Here is a 24,357-nt window from a genome sequence, read left to right on the forward strand (position 1 = left end):
CACGAGTTTGTACATACACTCTCAGTCGCTTCACTAGGCTTCACATGGATCAGACTTTTAGCCAGAGTTGTTGGGTTTAATATGTGTTTTTGATACTTTTAGTCATTTTTATGTAATGGTCCTATGAGAAAGTCTCCCACCTGTAAAGCTACGGAAGCTTTCTTTTATCTACTGGACTTTAATCAAACAACATCAATTAACTCTACAACAGTTTGCACGTGTGCTGCTTTATTGTAAAAACAAATAAAAATAAACTTAAATGTGTCTAACCCCTCAGCTCCCCTTTTACATATCCTACTGTAACTTTAGGGTTAGAAATGTTAGCTTATTCCATATATGACTAATTGTTTTAATTAGTTATTGTAGCTATATGTGTAAGTAGATAAAGTGAACAAGACCTCAATATTTTGTAATATCCATCAAATAAATAAGTATTTAAGATGTTTGAGCATCATTTTATACACATTACCTCAAACTTTAACCTAAATATTTGGTTTCTTTGGAAACACACAATAATCTACTCTCACGTGAATATGTAATTATGGTAAATTCTGTGTGTTTAAATACAGATCGGCTGCATGCTGTTTGTATTTACTCACCCACCAGCAAGTCAGCAGGGTTTAAGAGGTTAAACAAACCTAAACAACTGTGTTGTTGTCAAAAGACAATGTTATTGTTTTACCTCAGAAAATTTGACACACCAAACATATTTTCCTTTTGATAAGTTATTAAGTGTGTATTACGGAGAGGAGACAATGTAATAACATACTTAATGTCAGTCTTCCATTGTTGTCTTTTTTTCAGCTGCAGGCAACAAGTGGCTCATCAAAATGGTCGGGATCCTTCAACACACCTTCTCACTGCTACTGACTGTGCATGTCATCTATTCAAGTCTGGTAAGCGTTTCATAAAAAAATAAATAATCAAGTGTTTTATTATTATTTGCTCACAACCTATAATTACCCCAAATCTATTAGAAGGTGTGTGTGTGTGTGTTTATAGTGTTTATAGTTTGTCTGTTGAAGTCCTATAAACAGTTATAAGGAAAGACACAGTGACGAGTACATTATCAGCTCCATTTGATTTAATGCCTTTCTACTCTGTTTGATTTCAGTGAGAAAGTTAATTTTTGACCTATAGGTGGGTCAACAAAAAAATACCGACTCAAGGTACACTTACTAGCTTTTTTTCCCAAAGCTTTCAACCACATTCCACGCACACCATGAAAACTAGGAAAAGTTCTAGAGAAAAAGTTAAATCTATTCAAAAATAATGAGCTGCAGAGGGCTGCAAACTTAGTTTTTGCACTGCATGCCAGTGTTAGACAGGCAACTGCTCACACTGGAATCTGTAAAGTCCTTGTTGGTAACTTATTTTACCTTTATCCACTGCACTGTAATAGTATTTTCTATCTACGTCTCCGGTTTTGGCAATCCCTGTGTTGTTGCTTGTGACTTAGTTTCTGCTGCTGCAACTATGCCGTTATTATTGTTGTATGTTATCTCATCCCTACAGCATCAGACTTGTTTTCACGAAGACTCGAAGGCGGGCGTCGATCCCCTCAAACTATTATAAGAGAGATTATGATGGATAGCATGATTCAATCTACTTTTTTGAATGAAAGTGGTGATGAAATACAGGAATCTCTAGCTTTCACAAAATGACTGTCCCTCTCAGATTCCTGTGGGTGCCGAGGAGGAGACCAGAGAATGCAGAGAACAGGAGTACAAGGACCGGTTTGGGAACTGTAAACCCTGCAAGCAGTGTGATGCAGGACAGGAGCTATCAAAGGTTGGAGCAAAATAGTTTTTGGACTTGTTTTTTATCACCTTACATGAATTAACTTCTGTTTGAAGTGCTGTGTTCAATCAGGGACATTTTCCATAAAGCCATCAGAAGGAAAACATATTGTCACTTGTTTATTTAGGAAAAGGAAAGTGTAGAAACACAAGGGATCTATAACAGGTCGGTTGTATCAACTTCCCTAAACTGGAAAGAAGTGGATGGATTATTCCTGTAGTGGGTTCATGAAAAGAATGAACATCACTGTTACTGTTTAGAAAAGTGTATCTTATCCAGGGAGCCAACATTATTTATTACTTCCTCTCTTTCATGTAGAGAACAGCCAAGCTGTTATTAGCTTTTGTAGAACACCGACCCCTCTTTAATCAGTCACACCCATACTTTTGACCTTCTGCAGCTGAATGGCTTCCATTGTTTCTCGCCATTGCACCCTGTCCAACGTATTGTCTTCACTGTTTAAAGCAAGCCATGCCTAAGCTTGCTGCTCTTTCGACTGGGAATACAGTTTTTTCCGCCACCTTCGCCACAGGTTTTTGTGTGCTTTGTACAAACAGGCCTCTCTAAAGTGTCAACTTAGGCTTTCCTCTCTGGCAGCACCTACTTTTGCAAGCGTAGGCAGTGATGTAAAAGTGAGTGATGTATAATCACTGAATCAGTTTGTGGCAAGCAAACATATTAAAAAAACTTTTTCCTTTTTTGATTTAACAATAAATAATGGTACAGCTCAAAATCTCTCAATCTTAAGTAATATTTTGCATCATACACAGCTTTGCAAAATGTTTTTAATTAGATATTTTTACCTGCGAAATTTCCCTTGTTATGGGCCTGTAAATGTTCTCATTTGTCCAGGTCATCGATATCCCCAAAGCAATTTCAGTCAAAAGCAACTGGACTTGGTTAGGAAAGGGCAGCATTATCTCCAATTTACAATGCTGCCCTTTCATCCCTTCCCAGGAGATTCAACAATCTAAAGAACAACAAATGGCCTCCAGTGACTCCAAAGACTTGTCGTTATGACCCAATAGAGCACTAACGAAGTCGAAAACAACTTCCCACCAATGACTGCCACTTTCTCGACAGTCGTTGGCACTTGGAGCACAAAGGGTTCCAGCGACATCATCGGCCTTGTGAAAGGTTGAATACCTGGATCTCCCCACCAGTTAGTGGGACCATTCCCAGCCTGGTCCTGGTCCTGGTCCAGTCCCAGCCTGGTCAGATGCATACATGAACTAATGAAGCCTCTTGGATGAGAGGTGAAACGTCTTCCGAGACAAATAACCAGTCCAGTTGCTTTTGACTGAAATTGCTTTGGGGGTTCCCTTGTTGTGCCTCTGCGCCGGCAACAGTCGTGGCTGGAGGCTTTGAGTTGACGTCCGTCTGTCCCATTCTTGTGAACACGATATCTCAGAAACGCCTTGAGCGATTTTCTTGGTACAAATGCCCACTTCAACTCAAGGATGAACTAATAATGTTTTGGAGGTCAAAGGTCAAGGTCACTGCAACCTGGGAACCCATCGGCTGTCTGTCTGATATCCAGGCCAAGATTTCCTCTGTCGAGCGGCAGTCATCGTTTACGGACCGATTAGCAACTTGAGACGCAAGAATGGAGTTGAAAGATGGCGTCTCTATAAACAGATATCTGCATACAAACGCATATGAGAATATATCACTATTTATTTAGTCGAAAGAAAACAAGATAGGACTGTAAGATAAATGACCTCAGAAGATTGTTCCAGTAATGTATATGTTTACATTATAAAAGTTAAGCTTCAAGTGTTCTGTAAATAAAAAAAGGCTGGTCAACTGACTTTAGGTGGGTTTACACTCCACTACATCTTTGAGCACTGGTTAAAAAAAAACCTCTGTATCACCCTTGACATCTGTTGCACACATGCATTTAAGCCCAGTTGCCTTTAATCTCAGTGCACACAGACATGCACTCTGTGGATGGTACTACGCTTCAGTAGTCCTCGTGTTCCTCTGCCAGCTCAGCAGGCATGAAGGCTGCTAGCCACCCTGGGGTCCTGGTTAATAATTGGCTGCTTCATTCTTTCTCTGAAGGTAGCGGGATGCCGACTCACAGTGGCGACCTAGGCCTGCACTCAGAGAATGTTTCCCAGAGAAACAACTTCTTATCTGAGCTCTGCGTAACCAAGGCAATCTGTGCATATTCTGAAAGGCAGAGCTGACTGTTGGGAGGGAAGCAGACTTTTGGAGTCACTCTGTGCAGCTGCCATAGAGATCCCAGAGGAATGTGCCCCAGTTTGCTCTGGAAGTTTGCCTCTGGAAGCCGCTCTTAGACGAGCTGACAAACATCAATTAGCCCCTTCAGACTAACTGTAGCTAAAAGAACCACCCACACAGAGGGGGCGTCCACTAAAACCAGTTATTCTTTTTCGGACATATTTCATTCTAGGTTTCATTCATAGTAAGTTGCCTAGTCTCTTGTGTTGTGTCAAGTATGAAGGGGAAGGGGTGAATTGTTTTCCAGTGCATGCTGGAAAACTGCCAGTGGCAAAAAAAAAAAAGGCAGGGACACAACTTTGATGTGTCAACATATTGTAGTATATGTAGCAAGAGTGTTACATGTCCTTTAGCCACACTCCTTGGGCAAAGGACTTCTGGATGGCACTGGATGAACAGAGAGAAACAAATGAGTGAATAAGCGACAGAAGGGCAAAAATCAGAGGGGCCAGACTTTAGCTTCACTGTTCTTGTGGCTAAAGAAGCCAGGCAGTAAAGAAAAAGTGTAATAAAGAGAGGAAAACATAAGGAGTAAGAGTGTTTTTTTCCCAGACAGATCACTGCTTTAAGTAACATGCATTGTTTTCAGTGCTGTTTCATTACCAGATCAGATGACTGGCCACCCCCCCAGTGATTTCCTCCTAATCTCAGAAATATCTCTGCGCCTGAACATGCTTCAGCTCCCAGCCAGCTTTCCCCTCTCTTGACACACCTCTCTCCTCCACACTGCTGTTATGCTTGGCAGTTTCACCCAAACTAGATCAGGAGATAGGAGGGGGAAATTGGATATTAAGCATCTGCTTTTTTGGATTGGCTTAACGTGAAATCATCTAAATTGTACAATACTGTATGTAAAAGGAAGGAGTGATTCACTTGAATGTTGATTTGCTTGATTTTGATTTAATTCTTTAGTGATAATATTTTTTGTGGTATTTTTGCCATTATTGTATCCTCTCCAAAACCCACAAATACTGTCTTTACAGGGAGGTTTAACTAACTGACTATATATTATTTTCTCACCTTTTCATATAACCTTAATAATAACTTGTATCACAGATGACCACAGAAAAAGGTCTTTCTTTCAGTGGCTAAACTTGTCTCAGTCACTACAGGATGTCAGCTCTGTAGAGCTTTGTAAGCAGGCATAAAAGACGGAAGAGATCACTCCTTGATGATCTGTGCCGCCTGGATCAGAGGGGTAGAAGTTGGCTCCTTTTTCCTTTTTTTTTCAGTACTCTGACCTGCTCATGTCTACGTGGCATCAGCCCCCATCCTGCCATGTGGTGCCCCACAGGCAGAGCTTGTGCCAGTGCTGGGCTTAGGGGAGACAAATCATTGCTGGGCCCCTTCCTTCATGTGGAAATGGGTCACAGGCTGGGCCTACAGCACTTTCTTAAGGACCACTATTACGGTTGAGTGTCGTGGTAGTTTTCCAGCCTCCCCTGGCTCAGTCTGAGCTTTATTCCCCTGACATAAGCAAGACCATGGCTTGCAGCAGTGGGCGGCCGAGTCTTCTTTATTCTGTCTTTCCCCTCTTTATCACTCATCAGCCACCCCCTCTCTGTTTCTCACTCTTTCTCTGTCTCTTCCCTTCCCTCCCTCTGTTTTCCCCCACCTCCACTGTTCCCCGCTGGAGAGCAAGGCCTTATATGGAGAGTTCATAACAACAGCTGCAATAGTCCAGCCCTTGCTGGTCCACCTCGGGCCAGGCCTGGCCCAAGGGTTCAATGTCAGGCTCACATGGGTTTGGCTAGAAGGACTTAAATCCTCATCCGCTGAGCCGACTCTGCGATGCCATCTGATGATCGCATCTTTGCATCTAACCTCCCTTTTTTTATTTCTTGCCAACCTGCTTCCCCAAACCCAACCCCCATATCAGACTCTTGTGCCCACATTCCAGCAGGACGGCATGCCCGGGCAGTGAAATGGGACACGGGCGAAGAGAGAAGAGAAGAGAGAAGCCCTGTTTGAAGCTGGCCTTCACTTTAATGATATATGAGCACCCTCCACCCCCTGTTTATCCTTCTGGCTTTGGATCACTGTGTGGCAACACTGGACAACAGGAGGGCAGCTGCTGTGGCGCTGATAATGAATGATCAATGTATGATGTCATATCTGCAGGGTCATTTCACTCAGTGTGGTGTACAGTAATATCAGCTGTCATGTAAATGTCAGTTTGGTCACCAGTCAACATAGCTTTTAGGGAAGTGACAGAACCAATCACGAAAGAGATGAAACAAGACTAACATTGGCAGATGGAAATGAGCAGCTGGAGTAATAATTCATATTTTGGGTTAACAACGTTAAATGTGAAAAGAGTTAATCAGACTCTGAAATATCCAAAACTCATACAACCAAACAAGATACACATTCAATCTTCTGTCTTTATTCTATATAAATATTAGATTTAGATGTATATATATACTTACATAGAAAAGAAAAATCATTCATTAAAATATCTTTCATAATTTAGATTTTGCTTGGTTCAGGTGAACAAATCCTCAAAAGGTGATTCAGCATTAGATCAGTCACACGGTAGTAGGAAGCTGTGCTTTTAAAGTGCACTTTCAATTGTTGAAGACAAAAAGAGTATTCATCTTATTTTCTCCATATACCTCTCCATAATCCTTGTCCCCTTCCTGAAGCGTTTCCTTTGCTTGCTGGCCTCTCAATCAACGGGACACTCACAGAGTCTGCTTGGAGAGGGAGTCACACAAAAACGCAGCAATAAACTTGCAATAATACAACAGTGGGTGTCCCCTAGGGCCTTTATTATTCAAATGCCTGGCCTTTCTGGGTCTTGCAGCGGAAGGCCGCCCATTCATACTGAGAGAGTCAGGGAGATTATTGCCAGTGTAAGATGGACTCTCAAAAGAGGCAGGCCATTGTTCCCCTCTGATCCCGTGAGCCAAGATCATTCTTTAATTCCAGACCCCCGGTAGTTCACATTCAAGCCCTCTTTTCACCAGCTGCACATCTCCCCAAACCACCAACCCCACCTCTTACCCGGTGTATTTCTCCCGTTAATCCCCCTAGGAATGTGGCTTTGGTTATGGAGAGGATGCCCGGTGCGTGCCCTGCCGGAGCAGTCGCTTCAAGGAGGACCGGAGCCTGCAGAAGTGCAAGCCCTGCCTGGACTGTGGACTCATCAACCGCTTCCAGAAGGGCAACTGTTCCACCACCAGCAACGCCGTGTGTGGTGACTGTCTGCCGGGGTAAGAGGACAGACACATAGACACCACCAGACAGATGTGTTATTGATAAAAAAATAATTACTTTTCACATTAATAGTGTGACAAAGACGAGGCACGTCCATATCTTTAATGTGCAACATGATGTAGGTTTGTGCATGTTTGCTGCTTGTTCATGACAGCTTTGAAGGTTAAAACATGTCATTTTGTGTCTTCAACAGATATTACAGGAAGACAAAATTAAGTGGTTTTCAAGACATGGAGTGTATACCCTGTGGCGACCCACCGCCTCCTTATGAGCCTCACTGTAAGCACCTTTCCTTTCTTGTACCTCTTCTGAAAGTTGGCCTCACATCAGTGGGACATTTTGTTAAATGTTCCCATGAATGCAGGCTATTCATCCCGGCCCACAATAAGTGATGTTTTAAGATGAAACAACAGGGATACAATAGTCTGAAAGCAAACATCACCAGCTACAGCACACACAGGCTGCAGTGCCACAACAAAGCCTACACACACACACACACACACACACACACACACACACACACACACACACACACACACACACACACACACACACACACACACACACACACACACACACACACACACACACACACACACACACACACACACACACACACACACACACACACACACACACACACACAGCTTTACATGCCAGCACAAGGTCTTCGGTGTAACCAGAACTACAGACTTTAAAGGGTGGAGCGAGCCATAGTTCATTCACTAAGTCTTACTGAGCTAAGCAGCAATGCTATATGTGCAAATAAATGCTTGGATTTACAAGCTGGGCAGTTGAAAGCTGAAATAGACACCACTAACATAATACTGGATTTGCCAACACTGGATTATATTAGCTCAGAACGTCACTCATTTTCAGCACTCAATTTGGATTAAATGAGCAAACTTCCTTGAACAAAACCTCCATTAATACTTCTAGACAAAGCATGTCTCAATGGCATTAGAAAAAGATCTATTATGCAAAAAGGAGACAGGAGGTGTGTTACAGTATGTTCACAGAGCAGGACTCGCATTCCAGTAGGCTACAGATCCAATTAACGTCTGTCTTCCGGCCATTAGAAGTGGTTAAGTACAACCTCATGATTTCAGGTTTCCACATAAAACCAACAGGCGAGTGAACTTATACCTTTGGTAATTGAGTGTGATTTCCTCATGGTAGAGGAGGCTGCAGCTGTTTCTGAGGAGACTTTTTGGCAGCACAGGCATCAGAGCAGTTAGGGCCAGGGTTAGCACCTCCATGTTAAATAAATGGAGACAGCCCTGGGATATCAGACAACTAAAAAAAAAAGAGCTTGTTTGCTCTCAAGCCCCAAATGTAAAGAATCATGATTTCATCAGACCATCCACTGTTTGTTTGGCTTTTAATTTAGTGTCTTTTTGTACGCCGGCCTTGAGACAACTGGCCTCCCTCTGTCTTCCCTCTGTCTGCTCATTCGTCCATCTGTGCAACTTCCCGTTTTAATACTGGAGGAGGTCTGAGAAACAAAATGGCCATTGTATCTGAGAACATAGCCGGTAGTTAGCTCCTACAGGGACTCTCAGTGGAGCATTTCCAAATGTTTGAAAGTATTGCTCCCTCCCATAATGTTATCTTGAGGAGGGTGGTGAAAACTTGAAGGGCAGTTCATTCTAATAGGCCTCACTGGCTCGGAGCAACCGTGCATCTGTGCAGGGGAGGCAGTCGCCGTCTGGGATGGACTGTAAATCTTAAGCCCCCCCACCCCCACTTCTTCTCCTCCCTTTCCCCCAGAGGCTTTTTTGTAGCTGAGTAAAAAACAAGATTGGGTTTTATGGATTCCTTCAGCCTCTTTAATGTGTTTCATCTGCTGGAGCGTTTCACTGTCACAGTAGATCTTGGAGAGCTGACTAAACCATGCTAACAAACGGACAGATTCATGCACTCAAAAGTAATCCTACTTTACTATTTCCGACCAGATTTCCACGAGTCAGATCTGAATTTCATCCTTCTTTGTTCAGTATAAAGAGAAACAATGTTACGCGTTTGAAGACATTAGTGATCTTTGATATTTTAGGCAGGATATCCCTTTTTTATATTTTCAAAGAATAGGGACGATCCTGGAGAGCAGCAGCTTCTGTCATTTGTCACTTTTTACATTATGATATTAAAGCTTGTGAAGACTAGCCTCAGGAAACAAGATCAAACAAACCCCTGTCCCTCCTGATAACGTAGACGCTTCATCTCGTAACATGAAGAAAACTGTATTCGCTCTTGCATCCTGCTCACTGACTTGAAAGGTTCATGCAATCAGTTCTCACCACAGATGGCACAAAACACACCAGGCTGGCAGGGTACAGGAAACATTCCTAAGCACAATCGCCTCCCAGCAATTTAAACCAGAGTCTTTTCATATTCTCATACTTACATGTCAACAGCTGGAATGATGATCTCTGCTGATAATTGCAGATCAGTTTATCCTCGCTGCTCTCTTAATCGAGCTACCATGCAATTATTAAACCACAACAGCAATGTTTGGTGTTGTCACATTACAAGATGTGCTGAGTGTAAAATGTTTTACCACAAACCCCTTTTCACTATTATAAATCATTCCAGCAGACATATCCAGTTTCAAATGCAGTTTCAAAATGGTGATTTCATGTTGTCTGTAGTACCTCCTTTAATTATTCTGCCTGAAATAGTTCAAAAGAGTTCCTGTAAAAGTGTTTTTGTTTAGAGTATACTTGCGTCTGGAGAAGCTAATCTGAAACAGACGTCCAAGGATGTCTCTTAACTAGAAGAGGAAACTGCGTTCACGATCACACATTTAAGGGAATATAAGGTGATAAAATGCACATCTCCTTGAACTTAACTCATTTAATATCCTCTTAAACACATTTTATAGTAATTTATCTCGTCTCAGACTGTCTTCTTAGATACTTAAGATCAGGGCTGCCCAATCCTGCTCCTGGAGGGCCACTGTCCTGCATGTTTTAGGTTTCTCTCTGCTCCAACACACCTGAATCTAATGATGTGCTCGTTATCAAGCAGCTGATGCTTGTCACAGGTTTGAAAATCGTTAGACTCAAGCGTGTTAGAGCAGGGAGAAACCTAAAACATGCAGGACAGTGGCCCTCCAGGAGCAGGATTGGGCAGCCCTGCTTTAGATGTCTCACAGGTACTGTTCATTAATATACAGTATATATGTTACGTAGTTAGGGCTTGGTATTGCCTACAACCTCACGATACATGTTGATTTTTGAATAATGACAATGTCCTAGGACAGAGTGTTGCAACGTATTTCCCAATTTGATTCAATTTCCATTTGATTAAGAATATTTCATTTACATAACTAAATCTCTCAGAGAAATAATGTTGTAAGTTGTAGGAAGCCTATAACCTGTTGCATTACTAAATTAAGTGCATTATTTTATTAGTTGTTGTGTCAGTGAGTATTGGGTGACATTTTCATTCAGATGTTTTGAGGTCAGAGCTCAAAGGACCCCTTTTGAAGAAGGCCATGACAGCTTTTCCCTCACCAAAATGTACCCTAACGGGGCGGCTGGTGGCTGAGTGGTTAGAGAAGTCGCCCCATGTAAAGAGGCTGAAGGTCCTCAGGGCAGCGGCTGCGGGTTTGACTCCGACCTGCATGTCTCCCCCTCTCTCTCTCTCTCACCCCATTTCCTGTCTGTCCTATTTAATAAAAGCCTTGAAAAACTGCCAAAAGATAATCTAATAAAGCATTATTGAACCCCCCTTTCCAACAAGTTAGTATTGCATGGTACCAATGGATTCCTTAAGTCTTCTAGTATCATATGATAGCAAAATATTGATATTTCTTTTAATCAATATAGGATCATTCAAATGAAGATTGATTTAAATGAGAGAGATTTAGAGATTCTCTTTGATCATTAGCTGCAAAATCCTGTCCAAGATAATCTCCTTGTGTGTTGTTTTCTTTGGTTAATAGTTGGATCCACTTCTCAAGTATTTTTTTATTTAGTCATGCCTACTTAACAAAACATTTTGTCATGCCTTTATTGTTTGATCAATCTAAGGTTCTGAGAATGAAGACATACATTTAGAGTTGTACATTTTTAACATAGAATAGGAGGCACTATTTTCACAGCTCATAGAGGAATGCAGTCAGATAAAAATAATTCCTCGTTTGTGTTATTCAGAGTTCTGAATAAAGCGGCGCTCGGTTCTCCTGAAGAACCCCTTCAAAGAGTTTGCGCAGACAAAAGTCAAAGCTCTCTCTGAGGTGTAAAGAAGTGCTTCTTTTATTTAGAGTATGTGGCATCCCATAAAGTCAACAGGCAGGGGAGTGTATGAAAGGCTGTGGTTTATTGGTCTGGTTTGTGTGGAGATAATATCAGCAGGTGAGGTCTCTTCAATGGACCAGTGTTTATCTGTGTTTGCAGCAGCTGCTGGGCCTCTGATAACAGGCTGCCTTTGTGCTGTTAGGCAGATGATGCTCACCTTGGATGAGTTGGATTTGACCTTGGCAGTGTTGGCCAAATGTAAACACTTTGGTCAGATGTTCTTCATGGTTTACCAGTTAAATATGTGTATATGGAACTCGTTATTTAAAGCTTATTGAGTCTCAAACTTAAATATAAAACATTGTCATTATGAGAGAGACTGCACATTTTATCTGTGATAAATAAACAGTATATTATTAGTTTTAATAGAGGGAGAATATTTCTGTCTCTGTCATTTATTGTTGTTTCAACAGGTGATACTTTGTTGTTCTGTGTGATCTGTAGGATTAAATGCACATAAAACTAAACAACTTAATTATAATATGAGTATATAAACTGAAAATAATTTAGAGCTGTGTCTTGTTGGCTGCTGTTTTTAATTCGTCATGCTGGCATTATGTACTTTTTAGCACTTATATCAAAATGCTCCATTATTGTGCCTGCTGGAGTTTCAGCGCGCTGCTTTGAGTTTTTCTTTCTTTTCCTTTTTTTTCTGCCCTCAGAAGGAATGTTAAAATACCCTTATCCCCTATCTGGGTGAATAAAAAAACTGCCCAAAGCTAAAGTAATGTTTACAGTGCTTGACAAAGAGCTCTTGGATGTGAAAAGGTTGAAACCAGTTCCCTTTATGATTAATGTACTGAAAAGCAAACAGCAGGGCTCACTGAAAAAGATTTTCTCAAACAAAAAGTCATTCATTATATTTGCCGTATTCATCAACAATCTCTCCCAATTTCTTTTTTCCCCCCACATGTTGTCAACTGGTGTGTCTGTTTCACAGTATCAGAGCAGCATACTTTAAACATTTGCTCTGCAATAACCACACCTCCTCTATCATGCATACATTGTAGTGATGCACAATAATATTATTAGTATTATTGGCCGATATTGACTTTAAAATGTACTGTATTATTAGATATCGGCTAACAAAACGATATAATAAACCGATAAATAAACAGACTTCTGCTTCATTGATGACATCAGATTAATTGCCCGACAGGGATGGGATTCTTATTTTTAACAAGGAACGAATATTTCATACTTTTAAGCTTTGTATTTTATATCTGCATTTGTCGTTGTGCCACCATAAGAGTATGCATAATAATAATAACTATAATAATAATTATAATAATATGTTAATTCAAATACAGAAGAGACTTGATGATCCCTGTAATCAGGTGTGTGGGAAGAAAAAAAAAAAAATATGGGTCTTGATATATTCGTCCAATGAGTTGTAAAACATTGGCAAATTGGATATTGGCAACAAATCCAATACTGTGCATCTCTAATACATTGATCTTGAAAACTATATTTGATCACTGATAATGGTGAACAATTGTGTTAAGCTAAATATACATGGCCTCAGAGAGAAATGCCACTGAACTAGAGGATTATATATATTGTGTGTGTGTGTGTGTGTGTGTGTGTGTGTGTGTGTGTGTGTGTGTGTGTGTGTGTGTGTGTGTGTGTGTGTGTGTGTGTGGGTGTGTGGGGCAAAGGACAAAAATGCACCAAGAAGTCTCAGAATGCCCCTAAAAACATGATCGAGGGACATAAATTGTTAAGCTTGCACAGAGTCCACAAGATAACACAAGATCACGTAAGAATCAAATTCACAATCCACCTGTCAGGCTCCAAGTAATGCATTTGTGTTTTGGCCAGGAGACATCCAGCCAATCAGCATCCTGTGAGGAGCTACTGGCAGTTGAGGTGGGACGGGGGGGTGACAACTTAATTCAGTATCATGACAGTAACTTAACTTTGTTAGCTTTAATAAAGGATGAGGACACACCTCCTGTGACTTCATTACATACTTAACAGTAAAATATTAAAAAAGGACCCTAATCTGTGATCAATGTTATTCCATGTTGCTTAATTTTGGTATTTCTTTTGTTAGAACTTCCAAAAGCAGCAGAAAAATCTCAGACGTCACACCCAGAAAGTGAAGTTGTTTTCATTTAAAATTGCACATCACCAATGAGGAACTGTCTCGTAATTGGACACACGGGTGATTTATCTCTGACACTGAGTGACGTCTCCTCGACTGGAATGTGAGAGATTCATTTGAATGGTATTTTCCGCCATCATCACCAGATCTTATTATATTATGATCTTATTATCCAATTCATTCTTTTTTTGAGATAATTGACTGTATATTAACTATATGACTACATCATAATGAAAAATCAGCATTGTGCAGCTTCGTTTGTCATCTCATTATACTTGAAAAGCCCATTTCGTCTCTGCATTTACAAATACTACCACTGAAAACAAACCTTAAGGCTGTTAAACTGAATGCTATTCATGCAAATTTTGTTAGAGAACGATTCAAAGTTCTAGACGTTATGCATTTTCTTATTCTTCAGTTTACATTTGGATCATGTGTTGTGCTTGAACGGATAATTACATGTAGCAGATGCCAGTTCATCCGTCTTATGTTGTGGTATCTAGTGTTAAGTTGTAATAAACCCTGGTGTTCTGTATTTGTGGGAACTTGTATGATGAGGAGCATTCTTAAGACCAAAAGTGTGTGTGTGTGTGTGTGTGTGTGTGTGTGCGTGTGTGTGTGTGTGTGTGTGTGTGTGTGTGTGTGTGTGTGTGTGTGTGTGTGTGTGTGTGTGTGTGTGTGTGTGTGTGTGTGTGTGTGCGTGTGCGTGTGTGTGCGCAGGGTCCTGAAGGTGGGGCAAACAATGACATCACATTTCCCCTCAGGCAGGATGAGAACTGTTAAACAGCAGCTTCGACATAAAATCAGTGCAACTCGCACCGCAGACAAAGTTACACACAGAAGTGTAAAAAAAACCAAACACCTGCACACTCACATCTGAGCTGTTTCAAAAGCCTGACCAGCATCTCTGCCTCTTGATTTCAGGGCTGTGTGACGAGCATGTGAGGGAGCCTCGGGGCAGGGGGGGAAATGTCTGTAAATCATCATCTGTGGGGAACGAGACAGAGGCAGATAAAGAGAGAATCCACCACAGGCGTTTTCTCTTTGAACTCCTCTGCGTATTTCATTAGACTTTAGCCAAGAGATGACTGGCTCGAGGCTGAGAGGAATAATTAGTCTCACGTTACCCGAGTCTGATTAGCGAAGTAGCTTCACCTCTCTGTGTGTTATTGCATACATGCTATTCATGAGATACATTACTGCTTGTTTGCTCTAGTCTAATATTGACACTCGTCACTTTGCAGTAAGCTATGTAGTGCGGCTGTCATGTGGTCAGTTCAAGAATCAAAATGAAAGATTTTATGCCCTGTTGCATTTCACATTTATTTCATTTCATTCACTCATTCACAGGCAGCGGGCGTGTGAACCTGGTGCCGCTGCCCTCGGTGGTGACCAGCCCCCGGGACATGGCCCTGGCCGCGGTCATCTGCAGCGCTCTGGCCACGGTGCTGCTGGCCCTGCTAGTCCTGTGTGTTATCTACTGCAAGAGACAGCTGCTGGAGAAGAAGCCCAGCGGTGAGTCACAACATCTACACTGGGGCCGGCTATCGTTTAAAAAAAAAAACTATGATACCAGAACCCAGATTCCAGATCCCAATACCAATAGAGTACTACATGTGCTAACTTTTTGTTCTACTTCATTCGATACGCATTGTGTGAATGGAAGTATAGCAGCACACTGAACTGCCAGCTCTGTCAAATAATTCATGCTTGATTCCACCACACCACAGACTGTACAACTGTAGCTGCTTCGATAGAGGCCAAACACATCACATAAAGTTTAAGAAAGCTTGCAGCTGCAAGAAAGACCATACAGATCGTCCTTTTTTTTCTATCTGGGTACAAAAAGGATTGAATGCATGTTTGAAGTTTTAACACTACTTGGTTATTTTGGTTGATAGCTTGAAAGTGTCCGTACACATCTGTGCACGCTTGTTCACATTCTCCTGAGTCCAAAGAATGTATCCCTGAAAAAGGATTTTTCAGAATGATGATTTAATTTAAAAGTTGCCAAGTAGAGCTGGAGCCTTAGGTGCTTCTTAAAAACAATTTAAGGCTTGAGACCAATGCAGAGGCCCAAAGTTAGGTTCCCATTTTAACATTATAAAGACTTTTCATGCAGAGGCAATGCTATTTTCACAAGCCGGGGTTGCATGTGGTCCCCCATCCTCCCCCGGAGATGGCATTTCAATGCACAGCCAATGAACCTCCAGTACAGTACAATCTGTTCTCTAATCAAGATTACCGATATGGAGGAAAGACTCATACTTTACTATGTATTCCAAGATGTATTCAGTTATCATAGAGTCCAAACAAAGAAGATATACGTAGTGATAAGTTGCCCCAAACGTATTATTCACTGTGCATGCTGTTGTGTGGATGTTGTAGCTGGAAGCAGAATCTTTTTTTCGATGTTGTGCAAGAGCTAATTACAAGTATATTAAAATATGAGTGGCACTTATAAAGCCCTTAATAAAGCCGTATATGCAGCCAGATGAGCATGATTTCATTGAGCTTTTATTCACTACACAGAGTGCCAGTTCCACTGTCAGTTGTGATCTCCTGTGTTAAGCCGTATTAAACCCTGATGTTGCATATTTGTGGGAGCTTGTATAATGAGCAGCATTCTTGAGGCCAAAAGTGTTTGAGTATGTGAAACGTCCCGGGGCAAAGAATTAATGACATCACGTTTCCTTGGTACGCACATCTGAAACAAAGAGTGTGTTAGAAGTTACCAAGGCGTTACCAGTTATGTTTTTTTTCTCTCACTGTAATGGTGTATGTGAAGGCACCAACGAAATATTTTCACTCCGTCCAAACATGCACCCCACCCTTAACCCAAGCTGCAACAAAACACTAACACTGTTGCTTTTTAAATTATACAAAAGAATTTTAATCGACTTACGGACCCGAGGGTTGTGAGGCATTTCCCAACACACGAGCGAGCATGAAAGGTTAATCAGATAAACACAACTGGAGCTGGAGGATTTCACCTTTACAGAAGTAAAGTAAACCATATAAAAATACTCAAAATACTAATACTGAATACTTCTAAAACTACTTTATAAAGGGCAAAATCAGGTTGTGAAAAACGTCTTTGGCGGGTTTTATTTTAATCCCTTCACTTAATTAATAATGAAGTTATAAATGTTGTTAAATGATTAATGAATGTTGAAAAGAAATGTTGTTTTTAATGACTTGTAATCTAAAGCATTATTAATCTATGTATTAACCATTAATAAAGTCAACGTATAAAGCCTTCTTAAATGATACCTTATGTTCTTATGTCATGACAAATGATAGTATAGTATGTATGATGTCAAAAATGATTTAAAAAGTCTTAGTACAGTTCATATTTTCTCAAAGTGCAGCCAGAAGTCCCTTGCAAATATTTTGTGCAGCCCCTCAATGTGATATGAAAAGCATGCAGTATTTTATCATCCTAGGTTTATTCCAATACTTTCACTTTCAGTAGTGGAAGGCCAACATTGAGAATGTTCTCCCCCCTTGTTAATAAATAAGTTATGCAGCCCTGGTCTAGTGTCAGTGGTTGACTGTCATCAACATGTTTCCACAGCGGCCTCTCTGAGGTCCCAGGACTGTCCCTACAGTGAAGCAGAGCTGTCCTGCCTGGACCCACGCTGGCTCCATGACTTTCCCCACAGACCCTGCTGCCAGTGTCACCTAGGTCCCGGACACACCTGTGGTAGGTTTTGGTTCAGACTAAAGAGATTTTATGCTCCAGCTGTAACTGGTCAAACAGTTGATGTCTATAAGGAAAGCATTGTGTTTTAATCTGTGTGTGTGTGTGCGTGTGTGTGTGTGTGTGTGGGTGTGTGTGTGTGATGTTCAGGTCCAGTCCACCTGATCCCATCTCTGTGCTGTGATGAAAGCTGCAGTCTGGGCCGCAGCCTGGACAACAGTCCCTTCCAGTCCCAGATGAGCCTCAGTGACGGGTGAGTAATAATTTTTCCTCCCTTTTTAAAAGGACCACTAAGTTACACTGAACAGCTGCAGTTGATAAACTCCATATTAAATGCACTACATTACTACTGAATATAATCTAAACTGCCTGGCAACACCATGACTGCCAAGATTTCTCAGCCAGGACGGAAATTACTACAAAACCCTGCGATGTTTGCACTACGCTCTGCTGACTGAGCTGAAACCTTCACAGCTGGCTAATAGCCAAACTCAACATTAACCACCCAACAAACAAAATACTGTACAGTTACAATCATGCACAAAACTGCATGTTTTTGCGAGGTAAATAAGTTACGGCGTACATATGATTCAACCTATAGAAGATGAAAACTCTAGTTTAACTTGTTCCAACTGCACAGAATAGCAAACTGTATACAATACTGAGGATGAAATGAGAATAAAATAATTTCACACAATGTCATTCTCCATCAGCTAGCGTTTGCAACGCCTATAACCTGATAGCCGCAAGCAGGTAAACACTAAACAGCTTTCTCATTTGTGCCGCTCTTCAAGGTGTTAGAGACATAAATTAATGGAGTTTATTAAATTGTTTGAAGTGCGGAGAACAAACGGAGGCATCTTGCATAAAAGTACCACAGGGTGTGGCTGGGAACAGAAATTCATGGTGATTACAACCACAGTGTTCTTTATTATGCTCTGCAGAAATACACACCAGGATGAAGAGGGCACCCCGATGCAGCTGGGAGGACATCCAGAGTCTGATGGGATGAAAGGAGGTTCAGAGCCTGCAGAGTGTTTCGGGCTGCCTCAGTGCAACGCTGAACCTGCAGGGAGACCAGAGGTAGAAGAAGAAGAAGAGGGGGATGAAGAGGAAGGGTGCAGGTCAACGGAGAGTTCACCTGAGAGGACCAGACAGAACTACAGTAAAGCTTTTACAGATGCACTTCCTCCCAAACAGCACTCAAGTCAAGAAGGTGAGTTGACGAATTGCCATCATGTGATTTTCATTTTCTGGACACAAAACGGTCCCCTCTGGTTTGTTCTCAACATCCCTGGAAATGAATCTGTTTTCCTCATGAATGTTACGCCAGGTGTGTTAAGAAGACACTCCCTTGGCATTTCAAGTCGGTTTCCTCAAAGCAAACGGATAATTGATCCTAATATTCCTTAGTGTCAAGCAAACACAGCCTCTCACTCTAGAAAACAGAATATATTAGATAAATACTACAGACCCTCTGAGAGTAGAAGAGACATTAACAGACTAAATCTGTTGCATGTAATTAACTCTTGGGCTCCCTTTTATGGCCTGAGACATTGCTGTGTGTTTGCCAATGAAGAGCAGCTGGTTAAAGAAACAAGAGATACCAGAAGTTCTTTGATGTAGACAAGACTATCCTGTTTTAAGTCGGCCCCTGGCTGGCTCAGGGTAGATACGTTACTAATCACTGCGTGTCTGTGTTCCTCTTCCTGCTCTCTTTCCAGGATGACATGGATTTCTTTGGCTCGTGTTCCACCCTTGAACCACCCTGGACTCAACAACAGCCGCGGCCAGATCCCGGATCAGATTACCCCACACACACACACACACACACACACACACACACACACACTGCAGACGAGCAGCCACTCTCAAGTGTGGTCGCACCGCTTCTTTGAAATGCCTGCCGCTGACCTCAGAGCCCCTCGTCAAAGGGTCCAAACAGAATATGTACATATACGCAAACAAAAGCACTGCTGAGGCAAAGCAAAGCACGAGGGCAAAGGGATAGACACACAAAAGCACAGACACACACACACAAACACACACTGAATGTGAACTTGCTGGCCCAGAAGGTGAAATCAAATGAAGTTCAAATGTCTAGGAGTACTGACTTATTACCGCGGAGCAAAGTGAATCAAAGTGAGCCTCTGCTCTGCCTCGAAAAATGTCTCGCATCTTCACATGTAGGAGAACAAAGTGTCCCCCTGATTTAGCAGCTGGTGTTATGAAGCTTTTGTGTGTAAACAATGTAACAAATTTGAGGTGTGAAGAAAAGTGTCAAAAGTGATTATGTTGCACATTGAAGACAATCTTGATAATATGGAACAAGTTAAGACGAGGAATGTTTAAGTGATAAATGTGTTGTAGATACTGTAAAATACCAAATAGGTCAATATTTTTGTAACATAGACTTGACTGACGATATGTTTGCTTCTCTTCCCCCAGTTATAGTGTTGATGGTTGTGATTGGTCACTTCCACATATTGTTTTTGTAAATAAACCACTTGAACAAGTTTACATTACCAAGGAATTTATTTTCTCTTTAATGACTTCATTCAATCAGGCGATTTTAGTAATGCACTTGTGTTGAGGCAGTCAAACAAAAAAAGTTTTAAAATGAACGCCTGAGGCTTTCCCCCGACTTTTTGTTTCGTTTTAGCTCCAACAATACTGAATACACTTCCGGTAAAGCAAATCTAGATCCTAAACAAACATTTTGGACTGTGGATCAAACAAAACAAACATTTTGTACATTACTGTTGCCTACTTGCCTATTGTTTGTCAGCCATATATATATATATATATATATATATATACAGTATATACTGTGTATGTATTTGGCATTACACTGCATAGCTTTCATAGAGTATGATGCAATGTTAAAATGCCTTTTGATCAGCTCTATAGTCTATTCTTCCACATGTAGTTGAGTATTAATATTCTCGTAAAGTCTGCAAGTGCGGTTAAGTACGGACATCTGGATTCAGTTTGTAATACAGGCTTTTCATTAAAAACCTGAAATAACCTTGTTGACACCCTTATGTACAAAGCTCCTCCAGGGCCGCAGAACACATGCACTCAGTTGCCAGTTTATACGTTACACCTGGCTACTGATGCAGTCAACACAGTCATGCAAATCCTACATTCATGAAGTATAATGCAAATGTTGAAAGTGGCTTAAAGACAGGGTTCCTACGCAGTATGGAAAAGTATGAAATTTAATTTGAGGATCAGTTTAGAAAAAGGAAAAAAAGTGTATGAAAAAATGTTTTTGTTGTTTCCAGACTATTATCTCACTTTCTAAAATAAAATATATTAATATAAACAAATCAAAGCAAGTTTACTAATGCAGCATAGCCGACCTGTAGTTGATATGAAAATAATCAAGCTGACTGTAGAATGGTGTTGGGTTACAATGGTTACAGTTCGCCATACGACTGCGATTCTCATATATTATTTTGTTCCATACACGTCGTCTACATTTTATTCATGATTTATTTTTATTTATCATTATTTTATTCAGTTACAGTATGTTTACTCCATCTAAAGCCAATGAAGCAAAGACGTATGTTTTCTTTTGTAGTTCCTGGTTAATTGTTCATCTCCACGGTTACAGGTTCACAGTTATTCATTTCACCCTTTAAGCATTAGCTTCAATAAAATGCTGTGCATTAAACATGTCTGGGTTGAAGTTTATTCACTTATGAGCCAAAATACATATGTAAAAATTACATATTACTTGCCAACATGAAGGCATACATAGTCATGATTTAACATACGTGTTAAAAGTTGGATTTTAAAACCATTTATTGACATAAGAAGCATCTAACAATTGGTATTCAGATGTGTGATATTGACTGAAAAATCCTCAGAGAAGTCTGGAAATTTGAGTCTGGAAAAGTCTGGAGTTTTGAAATAGAAAATGTGTAGGAACACTGTAAAGAGGTGTTGATTGAACCTTCTGATAATTTTGGAAAATGCAGCTGAGGTTAGAAGTCAAGCTGCTGTGTGGTCAGAGCGACACAGCTCGTTCTGTCCCTCTGTGATGGCGTGTTCACACCTTCAATAACCATGCAAAGCTGCTCACCGCCTACCTCGGCTCTCATATCTGAGCTAGGCAAGCAAGGACATTGGTACAGCGAGCAGCTGCAGTCCCAGCTCAGCTGATAATTACTGGCTGAGATTTCTGAAACAGATGCAAACAGCCGCTTTGTCGAAGAGACTGTGTGTTATGGAGCGTCTGTGTAAATGTGGAAAAAGTCCTCAAGCTACAAGACGCTGTGCTTTAAAGTGATGTTTGAGCAGCTTCAACACACTGTGAAGTTAAAAGTACTTTCTAAATTATGCCACAACAGCCTAAGACAACACAGCTTTCTGACTGAAAACTCACAACACTGACTTTCTCTCTCTGACCTCCACCACACACTCCTCCTCCTCCTCTTCCTCCCCCTCCTCCCCCTGACAGACAAAACAGATGGAGCGGTATTAATTTAAAGTCTAAACAATGAGCACATGACAGGAAGAGCAGATTAAGTATTGTTCCTCACGCTGATTTGATCAGGAAAAAACAACGTTCTGCTCGTATGTGAGCTGAAAATGGGAAATTTAATGAGGAGATACTATAAGAAAAAAGGAACATTAAATGATGAAAACCACAAAAATAGGAACTCAGTTAAATGCATAGTAGTATGTTAGATTACAGGGTATGTTTTCCTGTGCATTTTTAAACAAAGTTCAGCGCTAGAAAAAGGTAAATAAAGAAAAAACAGTATTGAACCTGGTGCAAGTTACTGTTGAATCTGTTGAAATACTATAAATGATGACACAAGGGAGTCCACAGCGTGAGAAAGTGTCTGTGAATGGGACAGTTTACCATAATCTGCAATAATCAATATTCAGAGATAATCAGGATTTTCAGGGTTTGTAGAAATGCTTTAATTTTTACCATACTACCTTATACTGACAGCAGAATTAGCCAAATATATATATATATATATATATATATATATATATATATATATATATATATATATATATATATATAAAGGCTAATGGTTCATTTACAGACAAAGCAAAGATGCTTAGTAAGAATGAGCGTGCAGCCTGCTGCCACGTCTTTCCCCTCATGGCGTGGCATCTGTGTGCATCATCAGTGCTATTTTTTGCCTTGTAAAAAGGTTCAAGTCCGTTTCCATGGCGCCGGAGGCAGCTTTCAGCTTTCAGAGTCCATGATGAAGGTCTCAAAGTTCGGGTTGAGCTCAGACACCAGGGCGTCCACAAAGTCCTCAATGGTGGGTCGTCTCTGCAGCATCCCTGTCACACAAAAACACAAAGATGTTATTAGTGTGTGTGCGTGTGTGTGTGTGTGTGTGTGTGTGTGTGTGTGTGTGTGTCCATTGCATCTGTTTCTGGGAAGGAAACAGCTTTGGCTGGGCACTGGGATGAACTGCTTTTCTATTTACCACCATCTCACCTCATTCTAACAGGAAAAGTGCAGCTTTCTGGAACATTTAAGCTGAAGTCCCTGTCGTGGTTTTAAAAAACAGATCACTCTAAGGTTCAAATGTTTTTTTTAAAGGGCTAATTGGAGCATTTTTTTTCTTCTTTATCCCAAATTAAGCTAAAATTTAATCAAGTTTTCCTTTGCCCCAATCCCAGTTCTCCTATAATGCAACCATCATTAGCAAAGTATATTACTACTTTATTTTCAATTTCAATTGAAAAAAAAGGAACTTTTGGGCAGTAAAACTTCATTTATTATCTCCAATTATTAAAGATCTTTACCTTCACACATTCACCCGGTACTGAAACAGAGAAATTTGTTTTTGTGGATACCTTTAACAGGCCTCAGATGGTCATATGATCCATGTTATGAAACACAACTATGAAGTTCTCAACATCTTTTTCCGTTTTAACAAAACTACAAAAGGTAAACCGTGCATTTTATAGTGCTTTACAGAGGCGATACTGAGCTCACGCACTCATACACACACGCTCTCATTACAGCAGACTGTGACTAGTGGCGTAGAGCAAATATGACTGTGCAGCCCGGAGAACGAGCCCTGGGAATGTCTGTCTGTGTTTTGAGAGCCTGTCTGCCAGCTCATGCATGGAGGACTCCCTCGCTCGCTTTACAATTCAGCTGCACGCCCGCTTTGAAGTCAGTTCATTTCCCCTTGTGTAGCTGCCAATGTAAATAGGCGCTCTCCCCTCCCCCCCTCTTTCCTGCATGGGTCACCTCCACACTCAAACACACACACACACACACACTCAAACACAAGCATGCCGGCACAGGCACGCATGAATGGAGACGCAAAGAGTTTCACACAGCGATCCTGAACGCATGGACACACAGCGTGATATGGACGGTCAAACACACACGTACACACCGTGTACACTACGTCGCTGCCATCCTGAAAACTGGCTCAGCAGGTAGAAACTGCGTGGAGGTTTTGCCCGGCTTGAGTGAATCGCCTTGCATGAGAGCACCAGAGAAGGGATTATCATCTCCTCTTACCCACCTGGCGCTCCCTGCCCCTTGGCTACAAGATGATACCAGCATACAGGGTACCCTAACACACCACAGCCGCAAAGGCCTCTAGGTCCCTGGGAGCGAGGCAGCCACATGAAAGTGACGATTCCCAACCATAAACGATAGCTCTGCTTAAAGCACTGTGGGACATTTTTTTCTGTGACTACTGTTGACGTCTGTGGCATTTGATGGTGCCTTTAAAGTGGAGACCCAACTGTCACATTAATAGGCGTTAATAGAGAGGGATATTGAGGTCAGCTTATCAAGTTGCACTTAAAGCCATTTTCAGAGGGCTGGCATTGTATGGAAATTTAATGAATTAACTTCCATTAAATTATGAAAAACAAGACTTAAGACCTTTGCCACCAAGTCTGTAACTTTGTCCAAAATTGTCACACAAATAAATGTGACCTCACGTTGTGTCAATCATGTTTACACACCGACA

General features: G+C 41.1%; 2 protein-coding genes across 2 annotated transcripts in view; one reads left to right on the forward strand and one right to left on the reverse strand.

The window, feature by feature from the left end:
- Window positions 1-19,893, forward strand: part of LOC310946879 (tumor necrosis factor receptor superfamily member 19-like) — a 20,262-nt gene extending 369 nt beyond the window's left edge. Inside the window, exons 2-10 of the mRNA XM_083913456.1 lie at window positions 805-896; window positions 1,678-1,791; window positions 7,084-7,262; window positions 7,460-7,545; window positions 15,025-15,189; window positions 17,252-17,380; window positions 17,528-17,630; window positions 18,322-18,593; window positions 19,102-19,893. Coding sequence (XP_083769582.1) covers window positions 831-896; window positions 1,678-1,791; window positions 7,084-7,262; window positions 7,460-7,545; window positions 15,025-15,189; window positions 17,252-17,380; window positions 17,528-17,630; window positions 18,322-18,593; window positions 19,102-19,106 — 1,119 coding nt within the window. The 5' untranslated portion in view covers window positions 805-830 and the 3' untranslated portion in view covers window positions 19,107-19,893. The remainder of the gene's footprint in view (window positions 1-804; window positions 897-1,677; window positions 1,792-7,083; window positions 7,263-7,459; window positions 7,546-15,024; window positions 15,190-17,251; window positions 17,381-17,527; window positions 17,631-18,321; window positions 18,594-19,101) is intronic.
- A 2,587-nt stretch (window positions 19,894-22,480) lies between these two features.
- Window positions 22,481-24,357, reverse strand: part of LOC310946876 (mitochondrial intermediate peptidase-like) — a 29,122-nt gene continuing 27,245 nt past the window's right edge. Inside the window, exon 19 of the mRNA XM_083913451.1 lies at window positions 22,481-22,693. Within this exon, the coding sequence (XP_083769577.1) occupies window positions 22,593-22,693 (101 nt within the window). The 3' untranslated portion in view covers window positions 22,481-22,592. The remainder of the gene's footprint in view (window positions 22,694-24,357) is intronic.

This window comes from Echiichthys vipera, assembly GCF_963691815.1.
Source record: "Echiichthys vipera genome assembly, chromosome: 5".
Taxonomy (NCBI): Eukaryota; Metazoa; Chordata; class Actinopteri; order Perciformes; family Trachinidae; genus Echiichthys; species Echiichthys vipera.